The 23,866-nt window shown below is 37.2% G+C and overlaps 1 protein-coding gene across 8 annotated transcripts in view; it reads left to right on the top strand.

Annotated features, from left to right (window-relative positions):
• LAMA2 (laminin subunit alpha 2) overlaps positions 1-22,934 on the top strand; it is a 615,089-nt gene extending 592,155 nt beyond the window's left edge. For all 8 annotated transcript variants that reach the window (XM_027602582.2, XM_027602583.2, XM_027602581.2 and 5 more), the window contains 5 exons: positions 1,795-1,950; positions 9,773-9,926; positions 12,497-12,627; positions 14,526-14,748; positions 22,572-22,934. In XM_027602582.2, coding sequence (XP_027458383.1) covers positions 1,795-1,950; positions 9,773-9,926; positions 12,497-12,627; positions 14,526-14,748; positions 22,572-22,729 — 822 coding nt within the window. In that variant the 3' untranslated portion in view covers positions 22,730-22,934. The remainder of the gene's footprint in view (positions 1-1,794; positions 1,951-9,772; positions 9,927-12,496; positions 12,628-14,525; positions 14,749-22,571) is intronic.
• Positions 22,935-23,866: the final 932 nt, after the last annotated feature.

Below are 23,866 nucleotides of genomic sequence, written 5' to 3'. Positions count from 1 at the left end.
AGACAACTGCCCAGCCTGGGGAAATGTAATCGGACCCGGCTGGGTCACACACTTCATCATGGTACCACAAGATGCCATTATTACCATACCGCTGTGGTTCCCAAACATCTGGCCACAAACCAGGGCCAGGTAGTTGAAGACATTTTTGCTACTCTCAGTGAGAAATGTGGGACGATGGAGCATGTTAATCTTAAATTAGCTCTATGTCTTCAGTATAAAGGAGTAATATTTGTCCTGAGATTGTATTTTCTTCCTTTTAAAAGGTGCCAAAATGGCCTCTCTTTTATGAATATTTGACAAACTTAAAAGCTGGGAAACTAAAATGGGCCCTAACACTTGCCCTCCCCTCCCCCATCACACCCCATACTGGTCTGTGAAAACCAAGAGTCTGAGAATCTGCTAGATCATGTTTAAAGGGCTCTAGGGCCACATTTCCGGCAATAACCATTTGGAACAACTTTTAAAACATTGGCCTTACACCCAGAAACTGGTACTATTATGGGCACAGAAGGCTCATCTGCCGCCTTACTGTCCTCTTTGGCATGACTGCAAATAGATAATATACTGCCTGATTAAAATGAAAACTCAGAATTTGTTTCTGCACCTGTGATCGCCTATTCAGTAAAGCTTCCCTTGGTCGACCAATAAAATGTTTAATTTTGAGAGTTTGATATTATTAGGTGGTGGATTTTATATATTAACATACTGTGACTTGGCATATCCTATAAAAAGTCAGAGGACCTGAAAAAATACAATACAAATGCAAAGTCAATCAATTTGTTATCTTGGAAATAAGAAATGGAATCTTCCTATTTGCCTGGGAGTTTATGAGTAGCAAATACGGGTCTTCATGAAGGAGTTCTCATTAAGGCTTATTCTCCTCTCTGGCTAATAGAATAAACAGGACACTTGAAAAACTGACAAATTGTTGGTCCACAATGCGTCTGGGATTAAGAAAGAAAGTCTAAACACTATAAGCAGCAAGTTAAGGAGGGATTTATTTTTGAAGATTTTTTTTTAAACAATTGCTTCCCAAACCAGAATAGATAAGTGTAAAATGAGGTCTTAATTATTCTAATCCTGATGTAGAGTCATTTTAAACCACCATTGTGCTCCAGCATTAGACTGGGTCACCCATTCCTTTTCCTAAACTCAGACTCAAGTTTTTTATGCCCAAGCCAGTCTTGACACCCCTGATTTCACCCTGCCCCCAAAGAGAATTCACCCCACTGCTGTAATTTCAGCATCAGGGAGCTGTCCGTCTTCCTCCCTCCCTTTGTACCAATCACGGCTGCCGTGGAAACGGCTATGCAGCCTTGATGCACAGCCCTTCCTTCCATTCCACGTGAGAAGTGCCTATTAGGCAGAGGGATGTAGCAGATCTGAAATTGTGCAGGGGAGACCAGGCTTAGCTAAATGAATGCATGTTTAAAACCGGACATGAATTTTGCAGCCCACTTAATTCAGGACAGTGCTCTCAATCAGCAAGGCTCCTGACAACATGCATGCCTCCTGATACATGGGGTCCCTTGGCAACCTATAGCAAAGGCTTTAATCTAAAACTCACCCAGGATGATTTTGTACCCTTTTGGAGATGGTAGTCATGGAAAAGACAGAGTGTGGGATATTCTGTAAAAACTGGTTTAATTTCACTTATGGGTTTCACACATATTAGATACTTAGTAAATTCTTTCATTTTTTCCTGATGAATATCCAAAAAGTTCCTACATCTTACACTCTGCATATTTGAAATTTATCCATGATTGGCTTTAATGACTCTTCTTCTTTTTTTAGATTAAGATTATGCGAATTAAGCAAGAAGGAATTATTTATGTAGATGATGCCTCCAACAGAACCATCAGTCCCAAGAAAGCGGATATCCTGGATGTGGTGGGAATGCTGTATGTTGGCGGGCTACCCATCAACTACACTACCCGAAGAATTGGTCCAGTAAGGGTCTAATTTATTTATTTGTGTGTGTGTGTGTGTGTGTGTGTGTGTGTGTGTGTGTGTGTGTGTGGCTTAAATAACTGCCTGAGTCATATATGTTGAATTATTAGGTCATATTGGCCCCTGATGACTTTGAGGTGAATAGGAAATCATCTTTTCTGAGAAGTAACAGGTTTTCTAGATAGATTTGACTAGGAGAGGTAATATCACCAAACAGAGTGTCGACCCTGGAGCCAGACTCCCTAGGTTTGAATACCTATTAACTAGCTGTGTGGTCTGGAGCAAGTTACTTAATCTTCCTTGACAAAGTTCCCTCTTTTGTAAAATAGGATAATAGTACCAAACAAACAAGGTTACTGTAAAGATTAAATGAGGTAATATATTGAAAGTGCTTAGATGAGTACTAAGCATATAGAAAGTACTGGAAAACAAGGAAGATAATGTTGATGGTATTGTTTCAGAACTAGAGATTTCACAAATATTGAGAGAGGCAGTATTTAAACTACATTTGTCCAATACTGTACTACAGTATTTAGAGTACAGTACAGGATTCAAAATTTAAAGTCCTCACAATTTTACAAACCAATATTCACAAAATAATGTTTTGTCAGACCACGTGTCCTGGTTTCCTTTGGAAAGAAAGCATGATTTTAAGAAATACAGGGGATCAGTGTTTTTAGAGAACATATTAGAAATGTATTACATTTCTGTACTCAGAACATGTGATAATGCATAGCTGTTCTTCATCAAAGACATCTGTTCATCATAGTTGTAATTCTCAGCATTTGGCTCCCCTTGTGGGTGATCAGTAGTGTGCTCCTTTCATAGCTATTGGATATGCTACCCAGGCCTATCAAAATGAGAGTCTCTGGAGAGTGGCAAGAGTGATTAACATGTGTCCCTAAAATCATATGAAATATAGTGGAGCAAAGTATGCTTGAATTACTTCCATGGTCCCTAAACTCTAAATACTTCATGCAAACTTTCAAGTTCGGAGTGTATGTGCATTTTTTTAGGAAAGAGTTCACTGATTTCATTAGATTTTCATAAGGAAGAAGCACTAAGCCAAACTTAATGATCTTTTCAAATAGAATTTGAAATTAGATTATGACAAAATGTATATATATAGTAAGGTTATTAAACCATTAATTGAAACATAAGGGCTAATTAAAAATTTGTTTAATTGTATAATTGACACACAACGTTACATTAGTTTCAGGTATACATGTAATTTGACAAATTTACACATTATGCTATGACCACTACAAGTAAAGCACCATCCGTCACTATACAAGGCTATTGCAATATCATTGACTATATTCCCTATGCTGTACCTTTTATTCCCACGACTTATTCATTCCATACCTGGAAGTCTATACTTCCCACTCTTCTTCACCCATTTTGCCCATCACCAGCCATCACCCCTCTGGCAACCATCAGTTTGTTCTCTGTAATTATGGGTCTGGTTCTGCTTTTTGTTTGTTCATTCATTCATTTGGGGTTTGTTTTTTGTTTTTATTTTTTTAGATTTTACGTGTAAGTGAAATCATATAGTATTTGTCTTCTCTACCTTATTTCATTTACATAATACCCTCTAGGTCCATCCATGTTGTCACAAATGGCAAGATTTCATTCTTTTTTACAGCTCAGTAATATTCCGCTGTATATAAATACCATCTTCTTTATCCATTCATCTATAATAGATACTTAGTTTGCTTCCCTGTCTTGGCAGTTCTAAATAATTCTGCAATAAACATAGGGGAACATATATCTTTTCAAATTAGTGTTTTCATTTGCTTTGGGTAAATACCCAGTAGTGGAATTACTGGATCATATGGTAGTTCTATTTTTAATTTTTTTGAGGAACCTCCATACTGTTTTCCACAGTGGCTGCATCAACTTACATTCCTGCCAATAGTGTACAAGGGTTCCCTTTTCTCCACATCCTTGCAGAAACTTGTTATTTCTTGTCTTTTTGATTCTAGCCTCTCTGAGAGTGTAAGAGGATATCTCATTGTGGTTTGATTTATATTTCCCTAAGGATTAATGATGTCCAACATCTTTTCATGTGTGTGCTTGCCATCTGTATGTCTTCTTTGGAAGAATATCTATTCATATCCTCTGCTCATTTTTAATTGGGTTATTTTTGGTATTGAGTTGTATAAATTCTTGATACATTTTGGATATAAACCCCTTATTGGATATGTCATTTACAAATATCTTCTATTCAGTAGGTTGCCTTGTCATTTTCTGGATGGTTTCCTTTGCTGTGCAAAAGCTTTTTATTTTGATGTAGTCCCAATAGTTTATTTTTGCTTTTGTTTCCCTTGCTTAAGGAGACATATCTAGAAAAATATTGCAATGGCTGATGTCAGAGAAACTACTGCCTGTGCTTTCTTCTAGGAGTTATATGATTTCAGGTCTCACATTGAGGTCTTTAATCCATTTTGAGTTTATTCATGTATATGGTGTTAAGAAAGTAGTCCAGTTTCATTCTTTTACATGTCACTGTCCAGCTTTCCCAGCACCCTTTGTTAAGAGTCGGTCTTTTCCCCATTGTATATTTTTACCTTGTTTGTTGTAGATTAAATGACCATATAAGTGTGGTATTATTTCTGGGATCTCTATTCTTTCCCATTGCACTACATGTCTCTTTTTGTGCCAGTATCATACTGTTTTGATTACTAAACCTTTGTAGTTTCCTTGAAATCTAGAATTGCGGTACCTCCAGCTTTGTTCTTCCTTCTTAAGAATGCTTTGGCTATTTGGAGTCTTTTGTGGTCCCATACAGTAAATTTTAGTATTATTTGTCCTACTTTTGTGAAAAATGCTCTTGGTATTTTGACAGGGATTTCATTGAATCTGTAGACTGCTTTAACAATATTTATTTAACAATATTAATTTTTCAATCCATGAGCATGGAATATCGTTCCATTTGTTTGTGTCATTTTCAATTTCTTTCATCAGTGCATTACAGATTTTAGAGTACAGGTCTTTTACCTCCTCAGTTAAGTTTATTCCTCTGTATTTTATTCTTTTTGGTGTAATTATAAATGGAGTGGTTTTCTAAATTCTCTTTCTGCTACTTTTTTATTAGTATATAGAAATGCAATCAATCTCTAGCTATTAATTTTGTGTCCTGTAATTTTACTGAGTTCATTTCTTCTAATAATTTTTTGGTGGAGTCTTTAAGGTTTTTCTATGTATGGTATGTGATTTGCAAGTAGTTACAGTTTAACAGTTTAGCTCTTTCCTTACCAGTTTGGACACCTTTTATTTCTTGTCTGAGCGCTTGTGGCTAGGATTTTCAGTACTATGTTGAATAAAAGTGTCAAGAGTGGACTTCCTGGTCTTGTTCCTGATCTTAGAGAAAAGCTCAGTTTTTCACCATTGTGTATAATGTTAGCTCTGGGTTTTTCATATATGGCCTTTATTATGTTGAGGTATGTTCCTTCTAAATCCACCTTGTTAAGAGTTTTTATTAACAAATGTTGAATTTTATCAAATGTTTTTTCTGCATCTATTGAGATTATATGATTTTTATTCTCCATTGTGTTAAATGTAGTGTATGCTGATTTTTGAATTTTGAACCATTCTTGCATTCCCAGAATAAGTCCTACTTGATTGTATTTTTAATATATTGTGGAATGTAGTTTGTTAATATTTTGTTGAGAATTTCTTGCTTTTATGTTCATCAGCGATATTGGCCTGAAGTTCTCCTTTTTTGTGTGGTATCTTTGTCTGGTTTAGGTATCAAGGTAATGCTGGCCTCATAGAATGTTTTTGAAAACTTTCCTTCCTCTTCTACTTTTTAGAATAGTTTGAGGAGAATAGGTATTAACTCTTCTTTAAATGTTTGGTAGAATTCACCTGTGAAGCCACCTGGTCTAAGACTTCGTTGGTAGTTTTTGATTACACAATTTTGTTACTAGCAATTGGTCTCTCCAAATTGTCTATTTCTTCTTAATTCAGTTTTGGAAGATTGTATATTTCTAGGAATTTATCCATTTCCCTAGATTGTCCAATTTGTTGGCATATGATTTTTCATAGTACTCTCTTATAATCCTTTGTATTTCTGTGGTATCACTTGTTCTCTTACATTTCTGATTTTATTTGAGTCCTCTTTTCTTGATGAGTCCAGCTAAAGGTTTATCAGTTTTGTTTATCTTTTCAAAGAACCAGCTCTTGGTTTCATTGGTCTTTTCTATTGTTTTTGTCTCTTTCATTTATTTCTGCTCAGATCTTTATTATTTTCATTCTTCTGTTCACATTTGTTCTTATTTGTCCTTTTTCTAGTTACTTTATATGTAAGTTAAGTCATTTACTTGAGATTTTTCTTGTTTCTTGAGGTAGACCTATAAATTGGTATAAATTTCCCTCTTAGAACTGATTTCGCTGTGTCCATTGTATTTTCATTTTCATTTTTATTTTCTTCAGTGATCCATTGGTTGTTTAGTAGCATGCTGTTTAGCGTCCACATATTTGTATTTTTTCTATTTTTCTTGTGATTGTTTTCCAGTTTTATACCATGTGGCCAGGAAAGATGCAGATGATGTCAGTCTTCTTCAGTCATATTTTGTGGCCTAACATGTGATCTATCCTGGAGAATATTTCATTTGCACTTAAAAAGAATGTGTATTCTGTTGTTTTGAGATGGAATGCTCTCTATATATTTGTTATTTCCCTGTTGAATTTCATCCTGGATGATGTATTTTTTGATGTAAGTAGGGTATTAAGGTCTCTTACTATTGTATTGCTGTCAATTTCTCCTTTTACGTCTGTTAATATCTGCTTTATGTACTTAGGTGCTGTGATGTTGAGTGCATAGATATTTTCAATTGTTATATCTTTTTGCTGGGTTGATCCCATATCATTGTGTAATGCCCTTCTTTGTCTCCTGTCTTTGTTTTAAAATCTATTTTGTCTAATATAGATACTGCTGCCCTGGCTTTTTTTCTCATTTGCACTGTATAGCTCTTTCCATCCCTTCACTTTCAGTCTGTAAGTGTCTCTAGGTCTGAAGTGAGTGTCTTGTATAAAGCAGATAGATGGGTCTTGTTTTTTTACCCATTCTACCACTCTATGTCTTTTGATTAAAGCATTTAGATCATTTATATTTAACGTAATTATTGTTAAGTATGTGCTTAATACCATTTTGTTAATTGCTTTCTCATTGTTTTTGTAGTTCTTCTCTGTTCCTTTCTTCGTTTGCTCTCTTTGTGGTTGATGACTCACTCTTTGCAGTGTCATGGCTGGCTTTCTTTCTCTTTTTGTGTATCTATTAAATGTTTGGGGTTTGTGGTTACCATGAAGTTCACATATAATATCTAAGTACATAGCAGTCTATATTGATCACCATTTACATTCAAACACATTCTAAAAGAATGTATTTACTCCTCCCTCCACATTTTTTTGTCTATGTTGTCATATTTTACATCTTTTTATTCATAGTTTTCTTACATCTAATTATGGCCTTACCCTTTAAAGAAGTCCATTTAACATTTCTTGTAAGGCCACTTCAGTGATGATGAACTCCTTTTCCTTCAATTCTGAATGGTAATCTTGCTGGGTAGAATATTATTGGTTATAAGTTTCATTTTTCTTTCCCCACTTTGTATATATCATGCCACTCCCTTCTGGCCTGCAAAATTCCCACTAAAAAATCAGCAGATAGACTCATGGGGTTTCCCTAGTACATACCGTTGCTCCTTTCTTGCTCCTCTTAAAAATTCTCTGTTTATCTTTAATCTTTGGCATTTTAATTATTGTTTAGAACTATCTGTGCTTCTTGGGTGCCTGGGTGGCTCAGTTGGTTGAGCGACTGCCTTCAGCTCAGGTCATGATCCTGGAGTCCCGGGATCGAGTCCCACATCGGGCTCCCTGCTCAGCGGGGAGTCTGCTTCTCCCTCTGACCCTCTTCCCTCTTGTGCTCTCTATCTCTCATTCTCTTTCTCTCTCAAATAAATAAATAAAATCTTAAAAAAAATCTTAGAACTATCTGTGCTTCTTGAACCTGTAAGTCTATATTTCCTTTCCTCGGTTAAGGAAGTTTTCTGCCACCCCTATAATGCAAATGTTTATTTGCTTAATGTTGTCCAAGAGATCCCTTAACCTATCCTCATTTTTTTTAAGAGTTCTTTTTTTCTTTTGGCTGTTCAGCTTGGGTGCTTTCCATTACCATCTTCCAGATTACTGATCTGTTCTTCTGCATCTGTTAATCTACTGTTGTTCCCTCTAGTGTAGTTTTCATTTCAGTTATTGTAGTCTTCAAAACTGACTTGGTCCTTTTTATATTTTCTGCCTCTTTGTTGAAGTGTTCACTGAGTTCTTCCACTCTTCTCTCCAGTCCAGTGAGTATCTTTGCAATCATTATTTAAAACTCTTTATTAGGCATATCGCTTATTTCTGTTTCATTTAGTTCTTTTTCTGAAGTTTTGTCTTGTTCTTTTATTTGGAACATATTTCTTTGTCTCCCCATTTTGCTTGACTTTCTGTGTTTTGGAACAGCTACTTCTCCTAAATTGTAAGGAGTGGTCTTATGTATGGTCATCCCCTGTGCGGACTGTGTGTGCCTGGTGACTTGCTGGCTTGCATGGGCTGGGGGTCACAGGGCACTCTGTGCTGGAACTGAACTGGGCATGTGCTGGAGTGGTCCTGAGGCTTTCTACACAGGGGGTACTCTGGCAGGACAGCTGAAGCTAATGCAGGCTGGAGAGTCCTTGGGTGCTCCCCATGGGGGGTGCCCTCGTGGAACAGCTGGAACTGAGTCAGGCATGGCCTGGAGGTTCCTGGGGCACTCAGTGCAGGGAGGACCCTGATGACGCTCACTCGGGCATCAGTCAGGAGATCTTGGAGTGCTCTGCCTCAGGGTTGCCCTAGCATGCCATCTTGAGCTGAGGTAGTGCAAGCCTGGAGTGTGTTCCAGCAGGCTTTGCTCCTGTGCCACCTTGGTGTGATGCCTGGAGCTAGAGGGAGCACTGACCAGGGGTGTCTCAATATGTACCACCCTGGGGCCACCTGGGTGGGACAGCTGGGGCTCATGCGAGCTAGGGGCCTGCGGCTTCCTGAGGCAATAGGCCAGAAGCTGGACCCTGCTGTGGTCCGTGCTATCGAGGTGGAGGGGGAAGATAAATCATGGCTCTCATCAGCCCATCTGACCCAGAGAGTTCCAGCAGCTCCCCTGCCATTTGGCAGAGTTTGGGGGCTGAACCTTTTATGTACTAGTTGCTCTTTTTCTGTGCCCTAGGTCAGACGAATCTGCTTTCAGTCCTTCAGTACTATCCCTCCCCATTGTTCACAGTGTTGGGGACGGAGGTTCCCTTCATTGCCGTGTCTCTTGCCATTCTCTTTACCTTTTGTTGTGCTATTCAGTCAGCCTTCAACTCTTCTTCAGGAGGAATTGCTTTATAAATAGGTATAGATTTAGTGTGTCCATGGAGGTAAGTTCAGGATCTTCCTACATCACACCATCTTGGATCAGAACCAGCATAAGGAACTAATTAAAAGTTATGATATTCACATGGAGCACATACTTCTGCCAAACTAGTGGTCCCGTTAGAGACACAGTATGCACTATTTAGAATATCAGAACAATCTAGACACAGGCTAGATACATCCTAGTTGAGAAGCACAACACAGGATTCTCTGCACGCATTGTGTGGAGCTCGGGGTGATAGCACAGATCCAGGTAGTGTAGGGGCTACCTTAAGACAGCTGGCCAATGATTGCAAGCACAGAGCATCCCCACAAATTACTGAATTCCATATAAAGTCAAAGTTCTGGTAAAACCTGATATTTGGTTTTTTCTGACCTGAATACTTAGGTGACCTACAGCATTGATGGCTGCATCAGGAATTTTCAGATGGTGGAGGCCCCTGCTGATCTTGAACAGCCAACCTCCAGCTTCCATGTTGGAACATGTTTTGCTAATGCTCAGAAAGGAACATATTTTGATGGAACAGGTTTTGCCAAAGCAGGTGAGGCACTCCCATTTTCTTCCTGTTGAATATTAAGCAGGTACCAATATTAACTTCTTGCTTGTATGGGAAAATAAAAGTCCCGGATTTATTAAATAAAAATGTATAGAATAAAAAATGTCAAAGATTAATGTATCTGATTCTGAAGCAAACTAATAGAAAAAGTAGAGTAAAAGGCTATTTGGAGAGTTTATTTCATCTCCCCTAGAGATCAATAACAACAAAATAAATTTAATTCCAAAAGAAGGTCCATATATTTATATGTGTAATTTATCTATATTCCAGTTTTCTCTGTCTACCTTTCTGAAGATGAGATAGCATTTTTCTTTCTTCCTCTCTTCAATTCCTTGTAAGGCTTCATGTCATGATCTCCCACTCCCACTCATACACCCAATATACACATACTGGTGCCCATTTCTCATTGATGGTGATGATGACTGGTACTTTTCCCTGACTTTCTTTAAGGATTTGCACCTTGTAGTGAACATCTCCAGAGCAGATCTGGATCACTGATAGTAAATGTACAGTTTGGGGAAAAATATGAAATACCTTCTATATAATACAAAAAAGACATTAACATACCTCAGGATAGACTCTTCAGTCTTAGGGTTACCATAGATACATGCATTTGTTTTTTAAAAAAGAATAAATGTGCGCATAATATATAAAAGTTATCATGGGAAACGGAAGTAAATAAGGTGTCATTCCTTCCTTCAAAAATATACTATCAATGGGTAAGAATCGGTGTGTTCAGAAATCACAAGAAGGTAAGTAAAATATATTTAAAACTATAAAAGACATACAAGCAAGGTTCTGTGGATATTTAGAAGAAAATTTAATTTTGATTGGGGAAATCTGGAACTGACATTTGAGCTAGGATTTAAAAGGTGAGATGAAAATACTCACATGCAAAAGTTTTCAGAGATGGAGGGGCAGGGCCCTTAAACAGAGTATAGGTGGGAAATTTCACCTACAGCAGAGGCAGAAAACAGATAAAGGATATGTTAAACATTAAAACACTGGGGGTAATGATGAGCCCGAAATTCCACATGCAGTGAAAATCAATAGCCTTCCCCAAGATTTCTGCAAATTCACAGATGGCTGGCATTCTCTGGGTCAAATTTGATGGCAAGCTTCAGCTTCTGCAGTTGATATACTGATTTGCCATTCTGCCTGGCCTCTTTTGGTTCTGGATCAAACTGGACCAGAAAATGAGCCACTTCCCCAATTTCTAACAACTGCCATCCCCTCAACAGACAGTGAAATACAATCTATTTAAGACTTTTTAGAAAAGCTTACATCACTGGAAACATACAACTTCAATTACACCTTCAACATCCTTGTCCTTAAGAACTTGTCAGCCACCTGATCACCATGGCTTTTACTGGTCACTTCACTCCGTCTTCAGCTGAACTGTTTCATGTTCCTTTCTTCTCCTTACTTCTCCCTTTCAGGGACAAAAACAAGCACTTTCTGTTTTATTTTGCAGAACAATTCAGCTTCTTTTTCTCTTAAAAATCTGCTCTGAATCCACCTATGCACATCCAAACCCATCAAGGCTCTGAGTAGAACAATAAGTTTTTCACATAACAGACATTACCCTTCACTGGAGACAATGGTGGTTACACATAGCACTTATTTCTTGCCTAATAAATAGAAGACATGCAGAAAATTTCCATGAGTTCTTCCCTAGTACTCCATGCAGTCAATGTGGTCTAGCCTGCTCTTAATGAATGGCTTTGCTTCTAAGAGGCATGTCTTTAAATAAATTAATGCATCAAATATAAGAAATTATAGAAAAATCTTACCTGGGTGCACTGGAAAAATCTATGTCCCAGATTCTGTTCCTTCAAAATTGTGCTTGCAATTCCTTTCTTTATTAATAAAATGAGAACCTTTTTTTAATTTTTTTAAAAGATTTTATTTATTTATTTACTTGACAGAGAGAGACACAGTGAGAGAGGGAACACAAGCAGGGGGAGTAGGAGAGGGAGAAGCAGGCTTCCCGCAGAGCAGGGAGCCCGATATGGGGCTCAGTCCCAGGACCCGGGGACCATGACCTGAGCCGAAGGCAGATGCTTAACAACTGAGCCACCCAGAGAACTTCTGAATCCTTTCAGATCACTGTGGCACAGTAATCTTAGAATGGCCTAGTAAAATCTTACTGAATAATCACTGAAATGCTTGACTTAATCTAACAGTAAGACTTCCAACATAACCATACATTGCTATGAGATTCTTTAAGTTAATCTCAGTGTGGGGTCATCCATTTAATTATTCAACAACTATGTATTAAACCTCCCTGTGTTTCAGATACTTTGGTAGGCACAGGAATAAAATTGCCCTCCCAGAACTTACATGCTAGGAGGGAAGGCGACCAAGAAAATAAGCAATAACTATAAAGTGTGTTATATGATACAATGGTGGAAGTATGGGCCATAAGAGAGTCTGGAACTTACTATAATTGACTAATATCTGAACTGAAATCTAAACCATTGCATTGTACAAATTTGAATTAACAATCCCTAAACTCTAATCCATAATTTTTTTAAAAAATCTTCATTTTACAGTTGGTGGGTTCAAAGTGGGATTGGACCTTCTTGTAGAATTTGAATTCCGCACAACTAGAACCACTGGAGTTCTCCTGGGAATCAGCAGTCAGAAAATGGATGGAATTGGTATTGAAATGATTGATGAAAAGGTGAGTGTCAGTTTTCTAACTATTTCTGATTTCCTTATGATAGTGTTGTTCATATGTAAGAACCTCTATTGTGAAGCCCTACTGTATTCTTTGTTGGGAGAAACTAGATTGTGTGTTTTCAACATACTTACTCTGTAGATCAGTGTAAACTTTAAATGTGCTAATTCTACAGTAAGCCACTTGTGTTGACAAATAATAGGCCAAAGGGTTTTAGATCTCAAACTCTTACTGTGTTGCTCAAAGTACATGAATACATTGTATATAAAACTATAGATTCCAATGGAAAAAAGAGGAGGGGGCCTGGATTGTCTAAAATCAGTCTTTGCCTCTTCTAACACATTAGGCACTTCTCAGAAGTCAAGGTGGCGAGCTGACCTATCAGCTGCGCAATGTTTATTTAAAAGCATCCTGATACCATTTTTTAAGAAGTGCAGATTTATACTAAATTTATATTAGTATAATAAATTTTGTCAATTTGCTTACAATGAATAAGCTAATTCTAAACACCGCTCCAGTCCTTGTCTGCCTATGAACAGCACCCTGCAACAAAATGACCTGTGTATATACTTTGTAGTACAGGCAGCAGGTAAAGAGGCAGGCAAAGCAAGAAGTTACCCAAATTTTCTATCTGGCTCTTAAATAGGAATCATACTTCATCTCTGGTCATATTTCCACTCACACAGTATTGCGGCCTCCCAAGAAGAAAGACCACATAGTAACCTCCAATATGCTTTCTGTTGCCTCCTCTCCCCCTCTTGTCTTCAAACCATCATCAAAGGCAATAAAGCAAAAAGATCCAGGAGTACAGAGGCAAAAAAAGGGGAAACAGACAAGCAATAGTTAATGGCTTTGCCAGATTTTCAAACATGTTCACTACATCTTGTTGGAGCAAGCTTCATTTCATCACCTGCTTATAACCACTGTTACTATCACTTTGTTGGGGTATCAAGTTCCAATACAATGCATGTGTATTTCTCACCAACTCCTGCTATTACAAACTCCACCCAATATAGTAAAATCTTAATCTTTATATCACCATTTAGTTTACAAACTTTTCACCTATTGCAGTTTGTCATCTTTTTAAAGCCCCTATGTCTTTTCTTTTACCTTGTCAAATGTGTTGCCAGACACATTTTTAATGTTTCAATATGTTTCTTTCCTTCATCAGCTTCAAAAGAATTCTGTCATCTCAAATTTCAGGGACTGTGCCATGTTACTGGAAACAGATTTTTCTCATTTAGACATGAACTTCCAATCTAAGTTTTTCATTGTTAAGAATTTAACTGGCCTCCTGGCTCAAAGTCTTTGGCACCGTGATATGAAGCCTGCCCAGGAAAGTAATTGATGTTATTCTCAATCCTGCATATAAAATGAAATCCATGAAGGAAAAAAAGAATACATACAATTAAAACATCAAAAGCTTACATTTAAAAAAAAAACAATAATCCTCTAAAATGAATTTGTAATTCGAACGAATGAATCACTCTAAACATCTTTTAAGAAATTTTATAAGGTTCACTAAGAACTCTCACACTCTATAAAGATCTATGGTAGGATTTGTCCCTGTGCATATGAGGTCTTTTTTTTTTTTTTTTTGTCAGCCAGCCTCAAATTATGTCACATTTTCTGAAAGCAGAATTATTACGAGTCTCACACATCTTGCCTTTTGCCCCCACCAATGCCCAGAAGCAAAGAACATACGTTGTGACTCCTGGTTATTAAATTTGTATTTTGATTTCTGTCAGCTTTTTTTTTAATTTTTAAAACGCCCAGATATGTTCATTTCTAACTATTCCAGCTGATGACTCCCTTAAAAACATAACAATTTTTGCTATGTGAACCATCATGATACCTTTCTAATGAAACCATGTGTGACTGTTCAATTTCCTGCTTTCTAGCTTATGTTTCATGTGGACAATGGCGCTGGCCGATTCACTGCTGTCTATGATGCTGGGATCCCAGGGCATTTGTGTGACGGAAAGTGGCATAGAGTCATAGCCAACAAGATCAAACACCGCATTGAGCTAACAGTAGATGGGAATCAGGTGGAAGCCCAGAGCCCAAACCAAGCATCTACATCAGCTGATACAAATGACCCTGTGTTTGTTGGTGGTTTCCCAGGTGAGCCTTATCCACTCCAGCAAGAATTTCTTTGCTGTTACTGGATTTAAAATATTTATATTTCTGTAAATATGTCCAAGAATGTGTGCTTAAATATACTTCTTAGCTTTAGAATCGACTCCCATAAAAAACACCTTACCTGAAATATCCAGGGTGTAAAATGAGCATACTACTTATATAAACCACATGGGACTGAACTTTACATGATAGCCCCCAAAGTTTCATTATTGGGGAGATGGGGGCTAGAGGAAATGAATTTGGCTTATAAAAGATATGAGGCATTTAACAGCAATGAAGGCCAGAGTTGGTGTTCTTTCTGATTTTTTGAAAATTAATATACCAAAGGAATCATAAAATGTAATGGAACTTATTTCTTCAAGTTCTGGAAATCATTGGGTTAAGCAAGCTAATTTCCCCCTTAGGTTATTATAGAGTTTATATTACAAAGAAACCCCAGCAATAAATCTGCATTCAAAAATCCCCATCCAGCACATTAAGTATAGCATGTAAACCACAGAGTTACCTAAAGTGCCCATAAACAAGAGTGCCCAACTTGATGAGAAATAACCCAACTGCCTCTTTATAAATACTGCAATAACACACTCTTGGAATGGTCTTTCAGCATTTTGGTAAGAGAAACTGTCACTCCCATTTATGTAAAGCTCCCCTGCTTAACAAAACAAGCAAAATATATATTCAGCAGTTGTTAATGGAGGAAAAGACATAGGAGCAATGGGGACCAATTCACAGCTCCTTTCTCCAAAGTTGCTTCTAAGTTTGAAAAGAACCGACTTCTGCTTCAATCAGGATAACCCCCAAAATACTATGAAGGAGGTAACATATTTCTCCATTCATGGTCTATGAAATGGGATCCTAGGTAGCACCTACAAGTCCTGCTGGAAGAATGGAGTGTCTCCTTAACAACAACAAAATTTGTGTGAGTTTTCAACCAACTTAACCTTTGGGGATGTATTTTTACAATGTAAAAAACTAATAAAGTCACCATTAAAAGTCCATGTCCTAATTCAGTAAAGTATTTGGTCAATTGAAGTCTTTCATTAAATTCCATAATATATCACAGCTATAAATTTGTTCATTCCAAACCAAATTGCTATCTTAAAATGTATAATTTCTACATGTCTCCAGATTTCAGAACACATAACTATAGAAATACTATTAAGTTTAATGGTTAGCAAAGCTAAGAACAAAATCACTAACTTTACTTAAAACAGCCTTCCAATTTAATCTGAAGCTAACAGCTGACTTTAAAACATTCTCTTAAAAAACTTTCAGAGAAGATGGCAGAGAGGACTCTAAGCTCACCTTGTCCCACGGACACAAGTAGATAACACACACATCAGTGTGAATAATCCAGAAAATGAACTGAAGACAGGAAGAAAAAACTGCACAACTAAATGCAGAGAAGAGGCCACACTGAAGAGGGTAGGAAGAGTGCAGACGCAGGGAGGAGCTAAAGGACTACACTGGCAGGAGTGAGGGAGCCATGGGTGTGGAGAGGGGAGAGAAATAGACCATCACACTGGGGAGTCTGCATGGGGAAGAAAAATCCCTATAACACCTGGCTTTGAAAACCAGAGAGGCCAAATTTTGTCAGTTCTTACCACCACCAGCAGGACTTAACTTAAAGCCTGGAATGTTAAAAAATCAGCACACTTGACTCTGGGAGAGCCAGAAAGATGATAAGAGACTGAGTCCCCACCCATAAAGAGAGAGCACAATGAACAGCCTGCGGAGGAGCAGCAGAAAAGCATCAATTTAAAAAACACCTGGGGTATAGAAGAGGGAGTTATTTACTGTCCTAGAGAGACAGTGATTGCTAGGAGACTCCTCCAGGAACAAAGAAGCCAGCAGGTGCTGTTTCCCTCCCCTGCCCCCCAGCACAAACACAAAGCCACCTGCAGAAACCAGTGTAGTCCCAACATTCATTACCTAACTTGCTTACACCAAGCCCGACACGCTTCAGTCCTGGCTCTGTGGCTTCCCTACCTCCAAAGACCAGCACAAACCTTGCCAACACTGCATCTCCCGACCTCATGCTTTGCAGGGCCTCCATGCCAGCAGCAGCGGGCAGTCACCTCCCACAGAGGGCATGTGCACCTTGTTAAATTTGTGCACCTTGATCATGTGCATTTTGCAGATTGGTCTGGTCGCAGTGGCAGAGGCACATTCCCTCTGGCAGGTGACCAGCTCTGCCTTGTTAAAAGTGCATACCCACCCACTACTTTCAAGAGCAAGAGACTTAGCTGACTTTCCTAACACAGAGAAACAAATACAGAGAGACAAAATAAGGAGACAGAGGAAAATGTCCCAAATGAATGAAAGAACAGGACAAAATTACAGCAAGAGACCTAAGTGAAATATAGATAAAGTAATATGCCTGATAGAGAATTTAAAGTAATGATCATAAAGTACTCACTGGACTTGAGAAAAGAGTGTAGAACATCACTGAGACCCTTAACAAAGATAAAAAAAGAACCAATCAGACATGAAGAACACAGTAATTGAAATTAAAAGTACCTTGGATGGAATAAATAGCAACTTAGAGGAAGCAGAAGAACACATTAGCGACTTGGAGGACAGAGTAATGGAAAGTAATCAACTTCAGCAGGTGAGAGAGAAAAAAATTATGCAAAATGAGAATAGACTTAGAGAACTCAGTGACTCTATCAAGCATAAGGACCTTCACATTATAGGGATCTCAGAAGAACAGCGAGAAAAGGGGGCAGAACATTTATTTGAAGAAATAATAGCTGAAAACGTTCCAGACCTGGGGAAGGAAACAAATTCAGATCCAGGAGGCACAAAGATCCCCAACAAAATCAACCCAAGGAGTCCACATCAAAACACATAGTGATAAAAAGAGAAATTTAAAAGAAGCATGAGAAAAGAAAATAGTTACATATAAGGGAAATCCCACAAGGCTCTCAGCAGATTTTTCAGCAGGAACTTTGCAAGCCAGAAGGTAGTGAATAATATATTCAGAGTGCTAAAAGGAAAGAAATTTGCATCTAAGAATATTCTACCCAGTAAGGCTTTTGTTCAGAATAGGAAAGATAAAGAGTTTCCCAGACAAACAAAAGTTAAAGGAGTTCATGACCACAAAACCAGCCCTCCAGGAAATGTCAAATTGGACTCTTGGAGTGGAAAGGAAAGACATAAGTAAGAGTAAGAAAAGTAGGAAGCACAAAGCAGTAAAAATAAGTGTATCTGTAAAAATCGGTCAAGGGACTCACAAAATAAAAGGATATAAAGTATGACACCATATACCTAAAATGTGGGGAGGAGAGGAATAAAAAATGGGTTTAAACTTAAGTGGCATCACATCAGTTTAATATAGACTGCCATATGCAGAAGTTGTTATATACAATCCTATGTAACTAGATCAAAAACCAGTAATAGATATGCAAAATATAAAAAGAGAGGAATCCAAGTATATCACTAAAGCAAGGGAAGAAGTGAAGAGAGTAGATCTGCAAAAACAACCACAAAACAAATAACAAAATAGCAATAAATACATACCTATCAATAATTATTTTGAGGGCGCCTGGGTGGCTCAGTCATTAAGCATCTGCCTTCGGCTCAGGTCATGATCCCAGGGTCCTGGGATCGAGTCCCACATCGGGCTCCCTGCTCAGCGGGAAGCCTGCTTCTCCCTCTCCCACTCCTCCTGCTTGTGTTCCTGCTCTTGCTGTCTCTCTCTGTCAAATAAATAATAATAATTATTATTATTATTTTGAATGTAAATGGACTAAATGCTTCAATCAAAAGATATCAGGTGACAGGATGGTTAAAAAAACAAGCCCCATTATATGCTGCCTACAAGAAACTCATCTGAGACCTAAAGACACCTGCAGATCAAAAGTGAGGGGATGGAGAAACATTTATCATGCAAATGGATGTGAAAAGAAAGCCAGGGTAGCAATACTTATATCAGACAAAATAGACTTTAAAACAAAGACTGTAACAAGAGACAAAGAAGGATACTATATGATACTAAAGGGACAATCCAACAAGATGATATAACAATGGTAAATATGCACCCAAATACATTAAAAAGTTAATAATAAATGTAAAGGAACTAATTGATAATAATGAAATAACAGTGGGGGACTTTAACACTCCACTTACATCAGTGCACAGGTCATCTAAGTAGAAAATCAACAAAGAGTGGCTTTGAATGACATAGCGGACCAGATGGATTTAACAGACATATTCAGAACATTCCATCCCAGAACAGCAGGACACACATTCTTTTCAATTGCACGTGGAATATTCTCTAGAATAGATCATGTATTAGGCCACAAAACAAGTCTCAAAAATTTTAAAAAGATCCTAGTCATACCATACATCTTTTCTGACTAAAATGCACTGAAACTAGAAATCAACCACAAGAAAAAGTCTGGAAAGACCATAAATACATGGAGGTTAAATAACATGCTACTAAACAATGAATGGGTCAACCAAGAAATCAAACAAGAAATCAAAAAATAAATGGAGACAAATGAAAATGAAAACACAATGGTCCAGAATCTTTGGGATGCAGCAAAGGTGGTCCTAAGAAGGAAGTATATAGCAATACAGGCCTATCTCAAGAATCAAGAAAAATCTCAAATAAATGACATAACGTTACACCTAAAGGAACTAGAAAAAGAACAACAAACCCAAAACCAGAAGAAAAGAAATGATAAAGATTATGACAGAAATAAATGAAGTAGAAACTTAAAAAAAAAATAGAACAGATCAATGAAACCAGGAGCTGGTTCTTTGAAAAGATCAACAAAATTGATAAACCTCTCGTCAGATTAAAAAAAAAAAAGACTCAAAATCAGAAATGAAAGGAGAAATAACAACTTACACCACAGAGATACCAAGGATTGTAAGAGAATATTATGAAAAACTGCCAACAAATTGGACAACCTAGAAGAAATGGACAAATTCTTAGAAACATATAACCTCCCAAAACTGAGTCAGGAAGAAATAGAAAATTTGAACAGACCAATTACTAAGGATGAAATTGAATCAGTAATCAAAAAATTCCCAACAAACAAAAGTCCAGGACCAGATGGCTTCACAGGTGAATTCTACCAAACATTTAAAGAAGAGTTAATGCCTATTCTCCTCAAACTATTCAAAAAAAAAAAAAAAATAGAAGAGGAAGGAAAACTTCCAGCTTCATTCTATGAGTCCAGGATTACCAAAACCAGAATAAGACTCTACCAAAAAAGAGAATTGCAGGCCAATATCTCTGATGAGAAGAGTTGTAAAAATCCTCAACAAAATACTAGGAAACTGAATCCAACAATACATTTTAAAAAATCACCACTATCAAGTGGGGTTTATTCCCGGGATGCAAGGTTGATGTAATAACCACAAGTCAATCACTATAATACATCACATCAACAAGAGAAGGGATAAAAACTGTAGAATCATTTCAATAGGTGCAGAAAAAGCATTTGACAAAGTATAACATCCATTCATGATAAAAAGCCTCAACAAAGTAGGTTTAGAGGGAACATACCTCAACATAATAAAGGCCATATATGAAAAACCCACAGCTAACATCATACTCAGTGGTGAAAAACTGAGAGCTTTCCACCAAGGTCAAAAACAAGTATGTCCACTCTCATCACTTTTATTCAACATGGTACTAGAAGTCCTAGCCATAGCAATAAGGTAAGATAAAAGGAATGAAAGCAATCCAAATTGGTAAAGAAGAAGTAAAATTTCACTATCTGCAGATGACATGATACCTATATATAGAAAACTCTAAACTCCACAAAAAAGCTACTAGAATGGATAAGGAATTCAGTAAGGTCACAATACAAAATCAATGTACAAAATCCGTTGCATTTCTATACACTGATAATGAAGTGGCCAAAAGAGAAAGTGAGAAAACAACCCCATTTATAATTGCACAAAAAAATAAAATACCTAGGACTAAATTTAACCAAGGAGGTGAAAGACCCATATTCTGAAAACTACAGAACATTAATGAAAGAAATTGAAAACGACACAAACAAATGTAAAGACATTCCATGTTCATGGATTGGGAAAAAAAATATTGTTAAAATGTCCATACTATCCAAAGCAATCTTCAGATTTAATTCAATCCCTATCAAAATGCCAACTGCATTTTTCAGAGAACTCAAATAATCCTAAAATTTATATGAAACCACTAAAGATTCCAAATAGCAAAAGCATTCTTGAAAAAGAAACACAAAGCTGGAGGTATCAGATTTCAAGTTATATTACAAAGTTGTAGTAATCAAAACAATATGCTACTGGTACAAAAATAGACCTACTGATCAATGGAACAGAATAGAAAGCCTAGAAATAAACCCACCTTTTTATGGTCAATTAATATTTAACAAAGGAGGCCAGAATATGTAATGGGGAAAAGACTGTCTCTCTTCAACAAATGGTGTTAGGAAAACTGGGCAGCTACATGCAAAAGAATGAAACTGGACCACTTTCTTACACCACACACAGACACACACACACACACACACACACACACACACACACACACACACACCCTCAAAATGGATTAAGGACCTAAATGTAAGACTTGAAACTATAAAATTCTAAAAGATATCACAGTCAGTAATTTCTCTGACATCAGCCATAACAACATTTTTCTACTGTCTCTGGAGGCAAGGGAAACAATAGCAAAAATATTGGCACTTCATCAAAATAAAAAGCTCTGCACAGCAAAAGAAACAACCAACAAAACTAAAAGACAATCTACTGAATGGGAGAAGGTATTTACAAATGGCATATCCGATAAAGAGTATCTAAAATATAAAGAACTGATAGAACTCAACACCCAAAAAACAAATAATCCAATAAAAAATGGGCTGAAGACATGAACACACATTTCTTCAAAGAAGACATCCAGATGGCCAACAGACACATGAAAAGATGCTCAATATCACTCCTCACTGGGGAAATGCAAATCAAAACCACAATGAGATATTACCTCACACTGTCAGAATGGCTAAAATCCCAAAACACAAGAAACAACAAGTGTTGGTGAAGATGTGGAGTAAAAGGAACACTTGTGCACTGTTGGTAGGACTGCAAACTGGTGTGGCTGCTGTGAAAGACAGTATGGAGGTTCTTCAAAAAATTAAAAATAGAACTACCCAACCATCCATTAGTCACACTACTGGTATATACCCAAAGGATATGAAAACACTAATTTGAAGAGATATATGCACCCCTATGTTTATTGCAGCATTATTAACAGTAGCCAAACTATGGAAGCAGCCCAAGTGTCCATTGATAGATGAATGGATTAAGATGGTGTGTGTGTGTGTGTGTGTGTGTGTACACACACATATACACACAATGGAATATTACTCAGCCATTAAAAAAGAATGAAATCCTGCCATTTGCAGGAACATGGATAGATCTAGATAGTATAATGCTAAACGCAATAAGCCAGTCAGAGAATAACAAACATGATTCCACTCAAATATGAAATTTAAGAAACAAAACAAATGCACAAAGGAGGGAAAAAAAGACAAATCAAAAAACAAAAATGCAGATTCTTAACTACAGAGAACAAACAGATGTTTATCAGACAGGAAGTGGGTGGGGGCATGGGTGAAATAGATGAACAGGGTTAAGAGTACACTTACTTGATGAGCACTGAGTTATATATGGGATTCTTGAATCACTAGGTTGTACACCTGAAAATAATATAACACTGTATGTTTATACTAGAATTACAGTTTTAAAAATACCTTTAACATAGAAGCTGCCTTTTAAAACTGAGCCCTTTTTGCTTTGTTTTTCAGATGGCCTCAACCAGTTTGGTCTGACAACCAACATTAGGTTTCGAGGTTGCATCCGATCTCTGAGGCTCACCAAAGGCACAGGCAAGCCACTGGAGGTCAATTTTGCCAAGGCCCTGGAGCTATGGGGTGTTCAACCTGTATCATGCCCAGTCAACTAATACAAATCAGTTTAACTCCAAGAAAGGTCCTTCAAGTAGATCGAGTAAAACAAATATATCTTACCTATATATGCTATTAAAACTAATTTGTGCATGTATATTGAATTCTTTCTGTACTCAGATGGTGCTAATGCAGATCCCAGACTGAATTTAAATTCAAGTTTTCTCAAGTCCATAAATATTAAACCAATTATTTCATTCTAAATAATTGCTTGTTTTGTGTGATTTTAAAGATGAAAGACAACTGACATAAATTAATGAATTTGCAACATGCCTTGGAGGCATCTCAAGAAGAGTTTAAGTGTTATTTGTGAAGGTAACATTTTTGTTTTTACTAACTCCTATTAATACTTTTGTCATCCTTTTCCACGTTATGTCAGCCTTGGCTTTCTGTTCAGGCCACTGAAAACAACAGTGGATTTGGCATGTTTGGGAGGAAATCAGCTCCTTTACTCTCTATGCTTGAGAAGGCATTAGCAAATCATTTCCCTGATGCAAGTTCATTATTAGGGAGTTTAACTAGCCATATGAGTGAATACTTTTTCATGCTGAGCATATATTTAGAGAGTATAGATCAGATTCAGGCCAGAGAGCTTAATTACTTGATTTTCTTGTTTGATAATGATTTATAGGCTTTGGGGAGACACCAGAACCAAGTTCCAGAATGACAATTAAGCACACATTTGATACTACAGTGTTGACACTCTGGGCTCCTTCAGTTTGCAGTGAATATCACAATATACATAATCACAGAGGAATAATGCTGAAATACATTTTTACTTTCCAGGAAACAATAAACCAAAAATGTAACAGAAGTACATCGCTGAGTCTTTTTGAGTTGTAATTTGACCTAACAAATTCATTTCCTTAAAAATGTCTTTGTTTGGTTCTTTTATCCACTATTTAAATCATCTTCAAAAGGGTCTGTGAGAAAACTAGTCTAGATTTTATTCATCAACTTAGGAAGGAAGTGTTTCATTTGCCATCTTCAGTAGAAATAGTTGTAGTCTAATAATGCCAAACATTTAAAAGAACAGATCACATAGTAGTTTTAGCAAAAGAAGAATCCTTTCTGACAGTGCTAGCTGCAAGGGGGGAAGAAGGTGCTGTTTCTAACAAAGGAGATGGCTAACACAC

The sequence above is a fragment of the Zalophus californianus genome, chromosome 7 (genome assembly GCF_009762305.2).
Source record: "Zalophus californianus isolate mZalCal1 chromosome 7, mZalCal1.pri.v2, whole genome shotgun sequence".
Taxonomy (NCBI): domain Eukaryota; kingdom Metazoa; phylum Chordata; class Mammalia; order Carnivora; family Otariidae; genus Zalophus; species Zalophus californianus.
The sequence above is the reverse complement of the archived record's forward strand: the minus strand, read 5'-3'. Positions and strand labels throughout refer to the sequence as shown.